General features: G+C 53.4%; 1 protein-coding gene across 1 annotated transcript; it reads right to left on the bottom strand.

Annotated features, from left to right (window-relative positions):
- BPIFB3 (BPI fold containing family B member 3) lies at positions 1,941-16,823 on the bottom strand. The gene is made up of 15 exons (XM_005688390.2): positions 16,712-16,823; positions 15,838-15,994; positions 15,293-15,397; positions 14,708-14,848; positions 13,212-13,275; positions 11,124-11,184; positions 10,372-10,463; positions 10,057-10,236; positions 8,636-8,689; positions 6,658-6,828; positions 5,739-5,806; positions 4,295-4,337; positions 3,455-3,518; positions 2,774-2,850; positions 1,941-1,970 (listed from the first exon to the last, which is right to left on the bottom strand). The coding sequence occupies exons 1-15, from the start codon at positions 16,821-16,823 to the stop codon at positions 1,941-1,943; spliced, it is 1,419 nt and encodes a 472-aa protein (XP_005688447.2).

The raw sequence follows: 17,435 nt of genomic DNA, 5'->3' as shown, positions 1-17,435 counted from the left end.
TGTCAACCATCATCCCCAAGTTACTGAGGAAGAAATTGAGCCAGAGAGATTCAGCGACTTGCCTGAGGCCACATGGCAGCTGGGATGGGATCTGAACCTGTGTGCGTGTGCGCTAAGTCACCTCGGTCGTGTCCGACTCTTTGCGACTCTGTGGACTGTAGCCCACCAGGCTCCTCGTTCCACGGGATTCTCCAGGCAAGAACACTGGAGTGGGTTGCCATGCCCTCCTCCAGGGGATCCGCTCAATCCAGAATGGAACCCATGTCTCTCCTGCATTGGCAGATGGGTTCTTTACCACTAGCACCACCTGGGAAGCCCTGGGATTTGAACACAGGCAGCTAAAATTCAAGCTACTCATATAATCACTGTATTGTCCTGGATGGGAGTCAGAAGACACTGGAGGTGAGAAAGGAGACAAGCATAAATCCTGCATGTCACTCAGCACTGGGCCCGGCATGTAGTACAAACCAGTAACTGCAGGTGGGTGGAGGGGAGGTAAAGAGAAAAGAAGGGAACCAGGAGGAAGAAAGGGTAGAACAGTGGACGGATGGACAGACTGGAGGATGAATAGGTATGTGAATGGATGGGTGGGTAAACGGGTGGGTGGTGGGTGGGTGGATGGGTGAGTGGGTGGATAAATGGATAGATGGAAGGGTGAGTGGGTAGGTGGATGAACAGATGGATGGATGGGTAGATGGATCAGAGGATGGTCATCCCCATTGGTGCGTAAACCTCTAGACGGGTTCCAACTCTCCTCTGTTCCCCGCCCCCCACCCAGGTCCTCTAATCCAGTTCCCAAAACTTAATTGGCACCTTTTCACTCAGGTCCACCCATTTGTACCAACTTGGGGCCATTCTCCAGAACCAAGGAGGCCCATCTTGAGCAGCAGAGAGGAGTCTCGGCAAGAGAGTCAGGATCCCCAGTTTCCCATCCCAGCTCTGATTCTGTGCAGCCTCGGCCAGCCAGGCTCCTCTCTGGCATCAGTTTCCCCACCCGCACTATGAGCATTCAGCGTAGCTTTGTCCTGAGGTGTGTCGATGGCAGGTGTGCAGCAGCTATTAAGTGACCCCTCCAGGGCAACACCTGTCAGGAGTCTCACCCATCTCTGCTTCCTGGAGTACTGACTCCTTTACTCCCTGGAAAACTCTCACTCAGCCTTCAAAATTCAACTCAGACATCGCTTCTGAGAAGCGTCCCAAAATCAGAGAGACCGAGACAGACACAGACTCAGACTCAGAGAGACAGGGTGAAAGATGGAGGCGTTTAGAAAAATACAGAGAGGAAGGGACTTCCTTGGTGGTCCGATGGATAAGACTCCATGCTCCCAATACAGGGAGGGGGCACGAGCTCGATTCCTGATCAGGGAACTAAGATCCCACATGCCACGAGTGGCATGGCCAATAAAAAAATTAGAAGAAAAGAAAAGAAATAGAGAGAGGGGAAGGAAGTGGGGAGGAGGGACACAGAGAGCGCCACACAGAGGCGGAGGAAGGCAGGACAAGACACAGAGGTTGCCAACGTCAACCAGTTATGTTTGGGACACGAAGCTACAATGACTAGGCCCCAGGTCCCCTCACCTCCCAGGAGCCCTGCCTGGAGCTGGGGAGGGCGCTGGAGGCAGAGGCCAAGGCAGGCTCGGTGTGACTGGAGAACAAACCAGCCAGGAGGTGCTGAGACGACTCATTTATTGAAAGCTCAGGACTTGCCAAGGAGGCCCTAGATCTTTCTCCAAAGCGGAGTCTTGTGGCTAGCCCTGCAGTCCCCACTCCAGACTGGGGGCAGAGCTGCAGGGCCAGAGCACCCGGGGGACCCTGGGTGGATAAGGGACACTTATACTGTCACAGACACAGGCTAGAGCCTGGGAGGGAAACTGAGGCAGATGGGCAGGTGGGCAGGAATCTGGCGGTCAACACAGAAGGATGGCAGCCCTCTGTCAGCCTCAGGATGGCACAGTCAGCACCACGGCATTCTGCAAGGAGCAATGGCTCTAGGTTAGGTCCTCTGAGCCCTTGTGCCCCACACCCCGCTACACCCCCCACCCCTGCAGCCACTGTGTCCCCCACCCCCAACACCAACCCCATGCCCTGGGGTGAGTGCTGTACTGGGAACACAGCTTGCACTAAGTGAATGAGGGAACAAATGAATGACGATGAATAAATGACCTTCAGTGTGGGAGAGGCCACTGATTTTAGAGACTTTAGTTCAAGTGTCATTTTTCCTGTGAATTTATTGTGTGACCTTGGACCAGAAGCTGGGCCTCCTACAGCCCTGGTCCTTATCTGAGAAGTAGGTCCAGCATTCCCTGAGCTGCCCACCTCCCAGAGCTGCTCCAAAACTCAAAGGCACACTGGACTGAAGAGGACTGTGAGACCATGTCCATACTCAGCAGGAAAAAATGTCCTGGTCTATTAGGGAAGGCTGCCACAGGCACAGCACAGGGGAGAAACAGAAAGTGTACCTGCTACCCCTGGACCAGGGGAACTGTGATTCTGTGAGGAAACCTGAGATCCCCTCCCATAGGCCAGTCCTATGTCTGAATTCAACAAGAAACAGCTCTGTGACTGCTTGACAATATCCGCCTTGGGCAAGTCAGGAAGGGGTGCTAGAAAGTATGTCATATATTTGCCATTCCCAAGTTGGGTAGTTTATAATCCCTGAGCAACCTAGAAAGTGGTGCAGCTACAGACCTTGTCAGAGGCAGAGCAATCCCCTCTCCAGAGACAAGCTTTAGGCCCATCAAGGCTTACCCTCCGCCCTCCATGGGAAACTCACCTCTATGATTGCCAGGGCTGCATTGGCAAAATTGACATTGAGAACCTTAGGCAGGGGGATCCCAACATCTAGGCTCACTGTGAAGAGGACGTGGTTGAAAGCAAAGATATGTGAGGGGCCAAAGTGGGACCTGCTGACCCTATTCCATAACTTTGAGCTAGCCAATTCTCTTCTTGGAGACGCAGGTTCCCGTGAGACTCCTACTCATCCTACTAAACCCAAATAAAAATGCCCCTTTTCTCTATTATCTTAAGGGGTTCCCTCAGCAGAGCCTCCTTGAGGTTCTCTCAGTCTCTTGCACAATCTGGGTCATTTATATTCTATTCATTTGTTTATACAACTATTTCCATCTGGATTGTGAGCCTGAAGACACGATCCACATCAGATAGCACTTGATGCCCAGAGTTGGGCATGATGCAGGAGCTATCCATATTGTTTGATTGGAAACAATCCTGGTTTCTGCATCTCAGAAACGGGGATCAAGCCCTCTCCAACCTCAGTGTCTATTAAGAACAATGGAGAATGATCAAATCACTTTGCTGTACATTTGAAACTAACACAACATTATAAATTAACTATACTTCAATTTTTTAACAAAAGAACAGTGGATAGAGGCAATGGATTTGGCAATCCTGAGTTCAGACACTCTGTGTCCAAGAAAACACTTAAGGCTGCGCTTACCATTGAGCTTTGGCACATAAGCTAGCCGAACCACATTGCTGAGCCATTCTTCTAAACGGGATGCCTGCAACAGAGCATGCAGAGGCTGAGAGGGGTGGCTTTGCAGGAGCAGTACCACCTTTCCCAGGAAGAAAACTCCAGAGGTCCAGCTGCCCCAGCCTCCCCACAAGCCTGACGACATAGCTCCTAGTGGGCACAGGAACTGCTGGGGTGCGCAGTCCAAGAGTGACCCAAAGGGGACTCTGATTTAGGCAGGCTTCACTCTGGGCTCCGTGAGCTTAGAAGGGCTGCGCTCCTGGAGGAAGGATCTGGGGCGCCTGGTGGGGGCCTGTGTCTGAGAAAGAGGGAGGAAATGAGCCCAGCTCCAGTAACTCTGTGTGCTCTGACCTTAGATTCCTAGGAGTTGAGAAACACTTAGATCTAGAATCTGAAACCATCATGAAATTCTAGAACCTCAGGACTTTGTAAGAAACAGGAAACTAAGGGCTCCGTGAGTCTCTGAAATGTTAGAATCTTCTGAGTTCAGGGACCTTATTATTTGTGTGAAGTTCCAGAATTTCGAGCTTGTGAGGTTCTACACATTTACAACTTTGTAAGGCTCCAAGACTGGAAGATGGGGAGATTCACTTTCCTAAGACAATGACTGCTTGACAAGTGAGTGCACGTGTGTGCACACACACAGAGACACATGCCGGCCTGGATGTTTGTCCACTTCGTCTTTTGGGGGCAGGGCCCAGACTGGGGCCAGTTCAGTCATACGGCCTGACTCATCCTGCCTCCTTTCCACCCCACCTGTAGTCCCTCACCACCGCCAAACTGTCCAGCCTCCCAGGAACTTACATCAAAGGTGTGGGCAGAGGAGGATGCCAGCTGGACGCTGAGCCTGGCAGAGAGAAGAGAGATGTTGAGGGGCCCCAACACCCACCATACCCCAGCCTGCCCCATCCCTAGCTCTCCAGGATCAGGAAACAGGGTTACAGGCCCAACTCTGCCTCCATTCAGCCTTGACTCGGGGTCTCGGTTTACCTACCTGTAAAATGGGCTTGGAGGGAGGTGACCTCCTTCTGAAATGTCATGACTGCCACCTCCAACTCCACGGCCCTGGAACCTTGATCTGACTCCCACTTGTTTCACTGACACTCTCTGAGGAGCAGCCCTCCCATAGACTGAGCCCTGGACACAGGGTGCTCTGCATCCCACAGCTGCTCACTAACGGCAATAAACCGCCAGTGGATCACAGCTGGCCCACAAGAAGGTCCAGGGCCAGAGTCCGGACACACATCTCTTCTCCTGAAGACCTGAGGCTTCAACAGCCACCAGAAAGGGGAGATGAACCCTGGCAGTGGGTGAGGTCTTTGTCAAGTATAGAAATGGAGTGGCGGTGGAGCCTTGCGGGGAGGAGGCGGGAAGGAGGGGAGGCAGCTGCAGCCTGAGGGGCCGGCAGGGGTCAGATGAGCGCCGGGTGCCTATGGCCCAGGGCAGGCAGATCAGAGTCCACTGGGAATACTCCTGCATCCTGCACCCAGGGGAGGGACAGAGAGGCCCCAGGCCCCGGGCCAAGGCAAGAGCGCTGGGCCTGCAGGACAGAGGCCTAGACAGAGGACTTGCTTCCAGGGACAATGCACTTTTGGAGCCTGGGCTTTGCAAACTGTAAAGTGCTGTGCATGCGTAAGGAAGGATTGTCATCAACCTCACTATCTCGGTTAGTATGATTATCATGAGGCCTAGTTACCAGAGATGGGGAGAAACTAGAGAAACAGCTAGTCCACATGAATAACAAAGCATCTGACCACATTCAAGGACAGGTATCTCCATGGCCTGCCTCTAGGGCTGATAACTCAGAAGTCTGGACTCCACTGCAGCAGGTTTGTCTCCAGGGCCAGGTTTTGAGCAGGTGCAGTGGAAGATGCCCGCTCTGGAGGCAATTCGCTGAGATCTAGTTGCCTCATCTGTAAAATGGGCCAAGACCACCCCTTCCCAGCAGGTTCCAGAGGCAAGGAAGACGCTGGCGAAGCAAACACCTGCAATTCAGTTGCCTCTCAATAAATAATGGGGTTTCTGCTAGTCCCTAATTCTTTTTTTTAAGTCTTTATTGAATCTGTTAGAACATTGCTTCTGTTTTACGTTCTGGTTTTTGGGCCGTGAGGCATGTGGGATCTTAGTGACCCAAACAGGGATCCAACCCACATCCCCTTCATTGGAAGGTGAAGTCTTAACCACTGGACCACTAGTGAAGTCGCCCTAATTCTTGTTCATAAAGACAACACCCAGGATCCCACGTTACCGTTCCAGGGATAGCGAGATGTGCAGTTTGGTAGCCGAGGGAGCCAGCTGGGCATTTAAAGTCATCACCTACATGAGAAGAGCAGGCAGAGAATATACCAGTTCAGCAAAAGGAGCTTGAAGACAGGTCTGCCTTGGCCAACAGGTGACTTCCCACCATTCATTTCCTCCACTACCCCTTGCTGAGGCCCTACTGTGTGTTAGTGTCCATGCTGGGCTACAAGGAAGTCATGTGAAGGTTCTGGTGCTCAGAAACCAGGGTACTAAGGGCTGTCAGTGTTGGATGCGAGGGGCGGCAGGAGCTTGGACAGACCCTCAATCCCGCCTGCAGTGGGTGAGGGAAGGCATGGCCCATGAGGTGACCCCTGTGCCGAATCCTGGAAGACAGGAGTTAGCCAAAGGAAGGGGAGAAACGTGGTGGTCTCTACACAATCAAGGGCAAGGTGGGGGAACCTGGCAGCCCTGAGTAACTGGCTTAGGACACAAGGCTGGGAAAAGCAGGAGAGTGAGGCCAGGGGTGGGGAACGCGGCAAGGAATGGTATCTGGCCATGTGGGGCCCAGGCAGAGAGTGAGCAGGGTAGGGACTGCCTCTGCCCACATGTATGGTTGGGGAAACTAGCAGAGGTGGGGTGGAGGGGAGCAGACTGGAGGTGGGGGGCTGGGGGGAACTGGAGGGTCATCCAAGAGATATCTGAGCACAGGGAGGCTAGGGGGCGGGGACAATTCCTGAGATCCTGAGGAAGCACCCGGGACACATGTGTGATGAGGGAGCCGGCGGGAGTCCAAACAGTCAGGTTGACAGTGGGGGCGGGCTGCCTGCACGGTGCCCCATGGGATCCCCCACCCCAAGATCCACAGCCTGGAGCAGGTCAACCCTACTCAGAACCCCAGTGCCGCCTCCCACCCCTCAGTCACTCACCCCATTCAGCTGGAATAAGGCCTCATGGGCCCCTTGAGGAAAGTAGGAGAGCACATGGATGGTAGTTGGGATGGAGACCGTGGCCTTGTGGCTCTGAAGCGTGACTGTGGGCGCTTCCTTCACCCGCAAGGAGAGCAGGAGCTGCTGGCCTGGGGGCCGCTTCCTCAGGGCCTGGAGAGAAGCAGGGCAGAGCCGGGGGCACGGGGGCATCTTAGATGCCCCACTAATTGAATCAACTGGTCAATCAGTCAACAAACACTCACTGAGCGCCTAGTGGGTGCTGGTACTGAGCGGGGAGCTGTGTTAGCAGCCTGAACCAGATAGGTCTGGTCTCGGCCCCCTTGAGGCTGACATTATGGCGCAGCCCAATCAGAGTCAAAATCGCCCCTAAGTAAGTGTAAGTGTTAGTCACTCAGTTGTGCCCGAATCTTAGAGACCCCATGGACTACAGCCCACCAGGCTCCTCTGTCCATGAGATTTTCCAGGCAAGGATACTGGAGTGGGTCACCATTTCCTTCTCCAGGGTATCTTCCCAACCCAGGGGTCGAACCCAGGTCTCCTGCACTACAGGCAGATTCTTTACCGACTGAGCTACAAGGGAAGCTCAAAATCACCCCTAGAACACACTTTATTACACAACATAAAAAAAGAAAACAAAAAACCTTCCTATGCCCATGATCCATCCTCTGCCCTCCTATCTAGCCTCCCACCACTGGCCCCTATTCTCTTCTCTCTTAGACTCACTGACCACTCTGCTGTTCCTCCAAGCAGCCAGGCACACTCCTACCTCAGGGCCTTTGCACTTGCTGTTCCCTCTGCCAGAAATGTCTTCTCCAGACACCTTCACCGTTCCCTCCCTCCCCTCTTTCAGCCTTCAGCTCACATATCACCTCCCCAGTGAGGCCTTTGCAAGGTACCCTCCTCCACCTTCTGACATTGTATATTTTCTGTTTATTTATTTGTTCAATGTCTGTCCCTCCCATCACAATGGCAGCTCCTGGAACACAGAGACTTCTATCTACTTTTCATTGTCTGCCCCTTGCACATGCCCAGCACCTAGCCCAGGGCTGCCATATAATTCAGATTCCCACGTCTAGAAAGAAGCTGTTTAGCCCCAGTTGTAGGAATGTTAAAGCTGAGGGCCGGGTCCTGTAGCCACATACTGACTGATGCCCACTAGTCAAATCTCCCTGAATCTTCTCCTTTCTCTTATTTTTCCAAGGTCACTGCCCTGACTCTTCTCTCTGGGGACAAGAACACTGAGACTAAGATGAAGTAAGGCAGTGGCCTAAGAATTGATGCTTTTGAACTGTGGTGTTGGAGAACTCTTGAGAGTCCCCTGGACTACAAAGAGATCCAATCAGTCCATCCTAAAGAAGATGAGTCCTGGGTGTTCATTGGAGGGACTGATGCTGAAGCTGAAACTCCAATACTTTGGTCACCTGATGCGAAGAGCTGACTCATTTGAAAAGACCCTGATGCTGGGAAAGATTGAGGGCAGGAGGAGAAGGGGATGACAGAGGATGAGATGGTTGGATGTCATCACTGACACAATGGCCATAGGTTTGGGTGGACTCCGGAAGTTGGTGATGGACAGGGAGGCCTGGCGTGCTGCGGTTCATGAAGTCACAAAGAGTTGGACACGACTGAGCGACTGAACTGAACTGAATTGAAGGCAGTTGGAGGGAGGGGGCAAAAGTCATTTGGAAAGAAACTCCTGTCCTCTGCTTGACAGAGGAGCAACAGACCGAGGACAAATGCCCAGTTGACTTCTGGTGCAGTTAAACCCTGGTCCTTTCCTCTCTAAGCAAAATCTACTATCAGGAAAGGAAATGGTGTTAGTCAATCACACTTCAGTGTGAATTTGAACACAACATTCAGTTGTGACTGCAGAGCTGTATTGAGAAAGATTCTGGAGTCCATTCAGGGTCATCAGGAAAGACCCACCGTGAATAAAGTCCATGAGAGGGTCACTCACCTCAGGGACCAAAGCTGCCAGGTCTGTAGTTGTCAGTGGGACATTGCTGGGAACCTGGACCGGAGACCAAATGGGAAGGGGGATAAACACAGAGCCAAGATAGGGATCCCTCAGCACAAACAGTAGCTTCCTCCCACCCGACTACACACATGCATCTCCACAGACACTCATGTGCCTTCTAGTAACCAATGATGAGTGCTTGCTACATGCCAGACTCATGCTAAGGGCTTTCTGAGCCTTCACTCATTCCACCTTTATAACTGCTCCAGGAAGTAGGTGCTATGATTACTCCCATTTTACAGATGGAAAAACCTGAGATTCCTGTCCAGGCTCATAAGCTGGTAAGTGGTGGCACCGGGCTTTGACCTGGGCAGGCTAATTCTAGAACTTTTAAACTTTCCTCCCAATTTGAAGGCCCAGGAATCTGACCCCACATATTTTTGCTTTTTACCCCAAAATATTCCCAAATGCTATACATTTGTTTCTATCATTTACAAATTAGGACATTTCATATAAATTTGCAGTTTCTAACTTAAAAAATATGGAAAATCTGGTCACATCTGGCTCCCAGCTCAAGGCCCTATTCCAACCACCCCACAGGCCTTCAGCATGCTCTTTGGACCCCACATATAGGAAGTGAATGATCAACTCCTGCTCCCTTGGGCTGAGCCGCAGGTGAGGGGTCCAGGTGGCTTGGAGTTAACTGCTTTTAGACAGGGCTGAGACCAAGGAAATGTCACTGGGTAAGGCTTCTGGGCTGGGGCTTCCAGACATCTGTGAGGGTGTGAGAGGGGCCAGAAGGGAAACAGACATCTCTGGAACTTCAGAATAAATGTCCAATGTCCAAATGTCGTGAAGAGCACAGTCGGTGACATCATTAACTCCCCCAAGCCCTGAAACCCCATCAAGGTGCCACCCAAAGAGGATCACACATCCCAGGTGACTGCTCCTCTGTACCTCTTTAACATTGTTCGGGCTCTATATACCCTTGGTATAGTCCACCCTGAGTTTTCTTCTCTTCAACTCAAATATGCTCTTGAGAAAGTAGTAGGAATGTTAAGCCATTCACACTTTAGTAAAAACTGAGCATTGACTCTACAAGAGCTCGTCTGGTGCAGGGATAGAAAACTGGCTACATTTCACACGCCAATTTTGACCAATTCAAAGTAACTTCCTAAGTGTCATGTTCAGAAGTCCCATTCAGGTTTAGCCAAGTAGAGGCCATTATCAATTAGTAAAGTCTTGTAGACAAGTAATGTCATACTTATCTACAAGGACAAGCATGGACATGTACCTGCTATAAAACTGTCCAAGTCTCTCTGATTATAAGAAGAAGGCTCATCAGGGCTGAACAGTGATGAGGTTCAGCTAGGTTACAACTAGCATCGCTAAGACCCAGCAGGGCAGGTTGCCACACTTACCAGCTCAGAGGTGATGTCCAGGTCAAGGGCACCGCTGGTCTGAAGGAGCCCAAACATGGTGTTAAAGAGGAACAGAGGCACAGTCACCTGGGATGTGTGGTCCTCCTTGGGCGGCACCTTGACGGGTTTGCGGGGCTTGGGGAAGTCAATGATGTCACCAGCTACGCTCTTCACGATGGGCTGCAGAGGTGAAAGTCGGTGAGGCAGGATCTCAGGGCAGCTCACTCACCTGGCTCTGAGCCAGCATCCCCTTCCTGGCCTCCACTGAGACCTCACCCACCCCCAGTGGTGGGCAAGGCCTTGGTGGACACTTACGTTGACGTCCAGCTCTATGTACTGGTTGGAGATGAGAGGCAGTGTGGCCAGAGTGAATTCCACGGACCCAACAGCCCCGAGGGGCACCAGGCCTGGATGAAGAGGGGAGGAAGAAGAAAGGCCCCATGAGCCCAGGCCCTACTTCTATTTATTGAGCGCCTGCTGAATGCCTAGCACTCTACCGAGTATTCACCTGGACGCTACTGTCATCCCCATTTTACAGATATGGAAACTGAGGCTTTAACAGAGGAAGTCACTAGCCCCAAGCCACACAAGCCACAGGGTAACAAAGCCAAGATTCCTGTTTTCCAGTGCTGGTGCCACTAACCACACCATTGCCCTGCCTCTCTCATATAACACCACACACAGAGACACATCTGCCCCCAGGTTTTCCATCCTAATTCTAGTTAAGCATTTTTATACTTTTTTCAAGGCCCATTTGTGAGTACAAAAGGCATCCAAGTCTCCATAAGGCTCAGAGAGGCTGGGGGCCACTGTGGCTGAGGGGCCCTGGGTTCCTTATGTAAGCTCTGGACCTCAGTCATCTTGTCTGTCCAAATAATAATAATATTTGCCTCACACTTCTGACAGTGCCAGACACCCCATTGGTGATCAGCGAGTGGCCTGAAGCCCCGATAGATGGAGACCTGGATGGCTCCGCGTCGCCTCACCCTGTTGAACCGGCCTCAGCCCAGAACTCCAGGAGAGGTAACAGCAGGTGCAAAGGAGGAGTAGGGTGGACCCCAACTTACCCAGCACAGCCCCCAGGAGCTCATTCACCACGCCCAGCACACTGTCCACCACGGGGCACAGCTGTGTCCAGAGGAGACGGGTTAACAGGAGCATAAGAGTGGGCCCCAGCCTGGTGCAGAGAATGACTGCATCTTCTTTAAATTATTTGCTTTGGGGTCCCGAGGACCCCAAACAGGGCAGACGATAGAGATGGATGGGGGGCACACAGGTGGGAGGCATGGATGGGTTGGAGCTTGAAGTGCCAGAGGGCAGAGTGGGTGGTGTAGAGGGCCAGTTACATGGGCCCCCTCAGAACACCTTGGAGGATGCTGGGGGGACATGGGGACACATTCCAGAGGCTCACTGGGGAGTGGGGACAAAGCCTTCCCCAGAGGAAACAAATGGCTGTTTTCTCCAAGGTCTCAGGCCCCTCCTGCCATCCAGGTGGACGCCCGGAGACCTACAATCTGGATCCCACATAACAGCACCTCCTACCCTCCACCCAGAGTCAGGCCTGGCCCGGGGCGTCCACTATAACACCATCCTGGGTTTCCTGAAAAACCCCTGGGCTTTGACAACAGGGAGCAAGCAGTTTGGATTCCAGAATCCTATCACGGAATCTGAGTTCACCACAGCAAGAACCCCAAAGGTGGCCCAGCCCAGCCCCTTCTCTCACTCAACCCCTTCATTCTACAGCTGGGGCCAGAGGAGAGAGGCGACCTGTCCAAGGTCACAGCTGTTCTCAGAAAAACAAGAGAAGGCTGTCTTTTCATTTAAACGTGGAATCCCTAACTCCGGGGCTTCTGGGGTCAGGCACATCACAGAAAGGAGAGGAGACCAGAGGGGCTGCGATGGGTGGGGGTGAGCAGCCCCTTGGAGACCAGCTAGCTGTGTGCCGCCTGCAGGAAGGAGGTGCAGGCAGCCAGGATGGCTGCCGGCACAAGAGAAGCCAGAAATCAGATTGCTGAGAGAAGCCTCCAGTCTCTAAGTGCCAGTAATTAACTCTTATTTTTAAAACCTCTTTGAGTCACATAAATCCTGTCTTGCAGCCAATTGTCCAGAGACCCCAGTTACTGGCTGTGACTTAAATATAGCTACACCCCTTGTTGAAATCCACTTGAGATGGGCCTGGGCTGCTGGGAGCTTCTTTTCTCCTTCTGAGCTGCTTTTCTGATTGGATTCTTGAAGCCCAGGGCAGTTTTGTCAACGTCAGTCTCCCATACCCTTGCCATCTCCACAGGTGTTCTTAACAAGGCCTCACAAGAGAGGTCCAGCCAGGACTGGCGACCAGAAAGCCTGACTACTCTTTGCTGGCTGTCAGCAAGCCGCTCCCCTCTCCATCCTTAACAAAATGGAGCTTTGGCCAGACCAGCTTAAGTGTGGTTCAAGAGATGGCAGGGGCAGGCAGGAGCATCCTGGAGCAGTTTCATCATATTGTGTTTAACGTCGCACATTGTCTTAACATATGGGCTTTCCTGGTGGCTCAGCAGTAAAGAATCTGCCTGCAAGGCAGGAGATGTGGGTTCAATCCCCAGGGTGGGAAGATCCCCTGGAGGAGGACACGGCAACCCACTCCAGCATTCTTGCCTGGAATATCCCATGGACATAGGAGTCTGGCAGGCTATAGTCCATGGAATCACAAAGAGTCGGACCTGACGGAATGACTGAACACACACACACACACACACACACACACACACACACACACGTCTTAATATACATATATGTGATCTTCTTAGACGTGTTTGCTAAGCACAGGGCTTTTTTAAAAATCATTGAGTGACCCAATTCTAATTCAGATCTAGTTACAGGAAAATATAGAGTCAATAACAATACAGGTGGCAAAGAGAAAGAGACTTGGATTGGAGAGCAGGTCACCGGAAGCTGTAGATTCAGGGTTCAGAGGTCTGGGGACAGACTGTGCCAGCCCACCTACAGACTGGCAGGCGACACCTGGGAGGCCCATGGGCAGGCCAGGATGGGATTACCTGATGGGCGTGGGAGGAAAGACCAGCCTAATCCTGCCTGGCGCCCAGATTAACTCAAAGCCGGGGAGGAGGGGCACAGCCCAGGGGAGGGGGTGTGCCTGGTCTGTGGCCCCCACTCACCAATTCTGGCAGCACCTTGAAGAGAGTCTGTTCCACGACCCCAAAGAGTGGTGCAGGTAGCAACCTGGGCAGAATGAGACGCGTGAAGTTGTGGCCACCACACAGGGACAGCGCCAACTCGGATGACGGGGCAGCGTGAGCACTTGGGACTCAGGACATCACCCATCTCCTCTCCTGGTGGGCTTGACTGGGACTTAGGGATCTGGGTTTAAATCTTGGCTCTGCCTCACCACGGGGCCCAAAGAGGGATTTCAGTTTCCCCATCCATACAGTGCCTGCTTTAGAGAGAGCTGCTGCCTCTGAGATCAGATGAGAGCGTACACATGTCTAGTGCTCAGTGAAAGTCTGTTCCCTTCATCTCCCCCAATAGTTATAGACAAGTGACATTTGGGCCAACAACAGCACCTGGCTTAGGCTGAGGGTTCAGTAAGTATTTGTTGAATGAATAATGAATGTCTGAGGTGGTGGCCTGAGGATGTGCATGGAGATGGACTTAGGTCTGTTTGGAGATGATGGGTGTACAGAGGGAGCGTGACAACCACAGAACCACAGCCAGCACCCTCCTGAGCTCCACCCCCTCCATGCCACCTCTAGCCCAGAGGAGCAGGATGGAGCCACTGGGATTTACGGAGCCCAAGACCCTTCCTGGAAACCCCTTATTAAGGCTCTTCTGCAGACAGAACCAACCCTGGTTCACCCTATTCTTGGAAACTAACACAGAGCTATCTGATCACCCACCACTGTGCGGGGGCCACCCAGCAAAGGTGGGGTGTGGGTGTGGGATTTGGTCTGGAATGGAGAGACTAACAGGGGCTGACTCAATGTTGGAAGGGGTGGGGACGGACAGCAGATGACAGTAGGGGCAGGTGCACAGTGCTGCAAGACCTGAGTCCAGAGACCAGTTTATCTCCACACCTGCTGCAATGTGGGTGTGTGACCTTGGGCAAATCCCTAGCCCTCTTTGGGCTTCAGTTGCCCCATGGTGGAAGAGTCACTGTGTCCTGAACATCTGGAATAAGAGATGGATATAACGGTGCCAGAGACTTTGGGATCACTGAATTCAGGTGCTCATTATACAGAAAGGGACACGGAAGCCCAGACAAGGGACGGGGATCCCCTGGGGTCACACAGCAAGTCAGAGGCTGAGCTGGGTCTCTGACATGCTACAAGCAAAGACTCAATTCCCCACAGATGGAGGGACCCCCATTGGCCCTTGTTCTATCTGGAAGAAGGGAGGCAGGTTTTCCGGGGCTGGAGAAGAGAGACGCTCAGGAGCGGGAGTTGCAAGCTGGGGGCTGCACCAGAGTCCTTGTCCGTGGTGGGCCTCAGTCTACAAATCTGTGCAATGGGCTGATGTGGTGAGAGGCACAGAGTCAAGGTGAACTCAAGCCCCGCCCAGCTGGCCCAGGAGACCCCGGGTGCGCGCAAGCGCGATGAGCCCCATCAGGTGTGGAAGCCGGGAGCCGCCCAACTAGGACTTCAGTCCGCGGACTCACCCCGTGAGTAGGCTGATGTGTCCCAGGAGTGTGCTGCAGCGCTTGAGGATAAGGATGGGCGTACCCCGCGCGCTCACGCCCAGCGCCACCCGCGACGACACGTTCACCTCGGCGGCCAGCTGCAGGAGGCCTCCCAGGGGACTGAGAGACAGGAACTGGGGGCGTGACCAGGCAGCCAAGGGCCCACCCACCAGGGCCGCCTCAGCCGCGCCCATCCCCGGGCAGCAGACCAGGGCTCTGATGGGCGGCGGATGGGGTAGCCTTGCAGGGGTCTAGTCCCACCCCCTCCTCACCCTGCTGCCTCCCCGCCCCTACGTCCCTTCCCTCACCCCGACCAGTAACCTCTCTCAGGGAGAGAGATGGAAGTCCCTGGAAGTCCCTGGACGTCCGTGGGGTGGAGATCCCTGGAGAGGGGTAGAGAGGTGGGACCCAGGGAGGGAATAGGAAAGCAGGAGTCCCTTGGGAAAGAAGTAGGGTGGGAGGAAATAGGGGTTGAGGGGCTGAGCCTGCGGAGACAATAGGGTAGGAGGTCCCCAGTGGGGTGGGGTGGGGAGCAGCAGTGTAGAGGCCCAGGGGCACACTCACCCGGAGCCGTGCAGGCCCACCTTGGTGTGCAGGTTCAGCTGCACCCCAAACCCTGGCAGCAGCTTCACAGACACCTTTGGCAGTGTGACTTCATCCACCTTCAACCTGCGAGGAGGACAGGGCCACTGACATCCCCCCGCACCGGTCCCTTAGTGCCTGGACCCACCCAGACCAGCCAGGTCAGGACAGAGGTCTTTGGAGCAGACACTTGAAGAGGAGGAAGGAGAGAGCCGTGAAGATACTTGGATTAGCCTAGAGAGACTGAGAAACTTGCCCCAGATAACACACTCACACAGTTATTGAAACTGATCCCACAGCTGGAACCCTCAACCACAGGGACCTGCTGCCTGACAGTCAGTAGACCCCTTATTTCCTGACTCGGTTTCTAGGACTCCCTGTCTAAGGCTCCCCATGATATTCCCACTGCCTTCCAATAAATTAAAAAAGTCAACCTCTTCTCTATTCCCTGAAACAAAGAAAAGACCAGGCTACCTGAACAGCACGCAGGAGATAGGCAGTCACGCAGCCACATTGTGAGGACTCACCCAGAAAGCTCCTCAACAACGCCAAAAACCCCTCCGTAGCCCAGCAAGCCACCTCCTCCGAGCAGGCCCCCAGAGCCCAGGAGGCCCTGGTTCACAGAAGTAACTGTCCCCAGCACATTCTGCAGAATGGGCCCACCGACCAGCGAGTTCTGGATGGCTGCAAAGAGGGCAGGTGGGGCGTTGGGGTGGGGGAGGGGAGGAAGGGTCATATTACACATGAGGAAACTAGGGCCCAGAGAGGCACAAAGTCACACAACAAATCGGGTTTGGGGCCAACAGTATGACTAGGGCTCCTGGACACTGGACCACCTGGAAGCATTGAAAGGGGGGAGCAAAAGTAAAGGAGGGAGCACCCAGCCACCAGAGCTCGAGCAAAAGGGAGGAGGCAACCCCTCCTGGGCACGACTGGCCTGACTCTACATGGATTGTGAGAAGGGCAAGACGGAAGGGACCGCCTTGTGGAGGTTGGGACAGCCAGGGGAGCTTCCGGGAAGCATTTGCTGTTCACAACCATACTCTCTCTGGGCCGTTGAGCCCCTGGGGCCCCAAATACCTGATAGAGTTCCCCCACCGCAGAAATGGGCGGCAGAGAGGCTGGCCCCGCCAGCAACCTCCCCTGGACCTCGTCAACCCTGCCCACCCCCATCCCTGAGGGAGACTCAAACCCTGCTTGCTCATCCAGTCCAGTTCCCCTCTCAGAAGAGAGTGAACCACCCATTGGAGCCTGCACACCAACCTTTAAGCCCCTGAACTCTACACAGTTGGGAATCAAACCCTGTTCTCGTCTACCCCTCAAAACATAAGCATGTAAGTCTACCTATGAGACAGTTTATACTGCAGCTGGACCCTCACACCCTGCCCACCTTGGGCTCACCTTTGCCGAGTTCATCCTGGTCGATCCTAGCGAGGGTGCCCACCGTCTCAAGCAGCCCCTGGCACGGAGTCACCAGACCCCAGAGGAGAAGGAGGGACCACATGCCCAACATTGTCGGCGTCACACCTACCAAGAATGGAAGCAGGAACCTGGGGCCGTCCTTGTGCCCAGGCCTTCTCTTCCCTGTGCCCCTTCACCAGCCTGGGGCCCTCCCACCCACCTGGCACAGCTTGAGCCCAGCTTCAGTCCGGAAAGCCCTCTCCCTCCAATTTGAGCAGCAGCTAACACATCTGAATTTAGTTGTCTGTGGTCCCAGGGAGCCTGGACCTGGCTCTGAGAGAGAGCCGTAGAGGGCCTTCCTTTCCAGAACAGCAGGACAGGATCTCTCTTTCCTGAACCACTTTCCCATTGGCTCAGGGGGCCGTTTCAGAAGGTGTGGCTGATTGGAGACATTCAGCAGATAGATTTAACAAGTCCCATTTCTCTCCTGCCTCCCTTGCCTCTTGGACTGCAAGGAAATCAAACCAATCAATCCTAAAGGAAATCAACCCTGAATATTCATTGGAAGGACTGTTACTGAAGCTCCAATATTTTGGCCACCTGATGCGAAAAGCTGACTCACTGGAAAAGACTCCGATGAAGGGAAAGAATGAGGGCAGGAGGAGAAGGAGGAGACAAATGGTTGATGGCATCACTGACTCAATGAACATGAGTTTGAGTAAAC

Source organism: Capra hircus, chromosome 13 (assembly GCF_001704415.2).
Source record: "Capra hircus breed San Clemente chromosome 13, ASM170441v1, whole genome shotgun sequence".
NCBI lineage: Eukaryota > Metazoa > Chordata > Mammalia > Artiodactyla > Bovidae > Capra > Capra hircus.
Note: the sequence above shows the minus strand (reverse complement) of the source record. Positions and strands in the feature narration are given on the sequence as shown.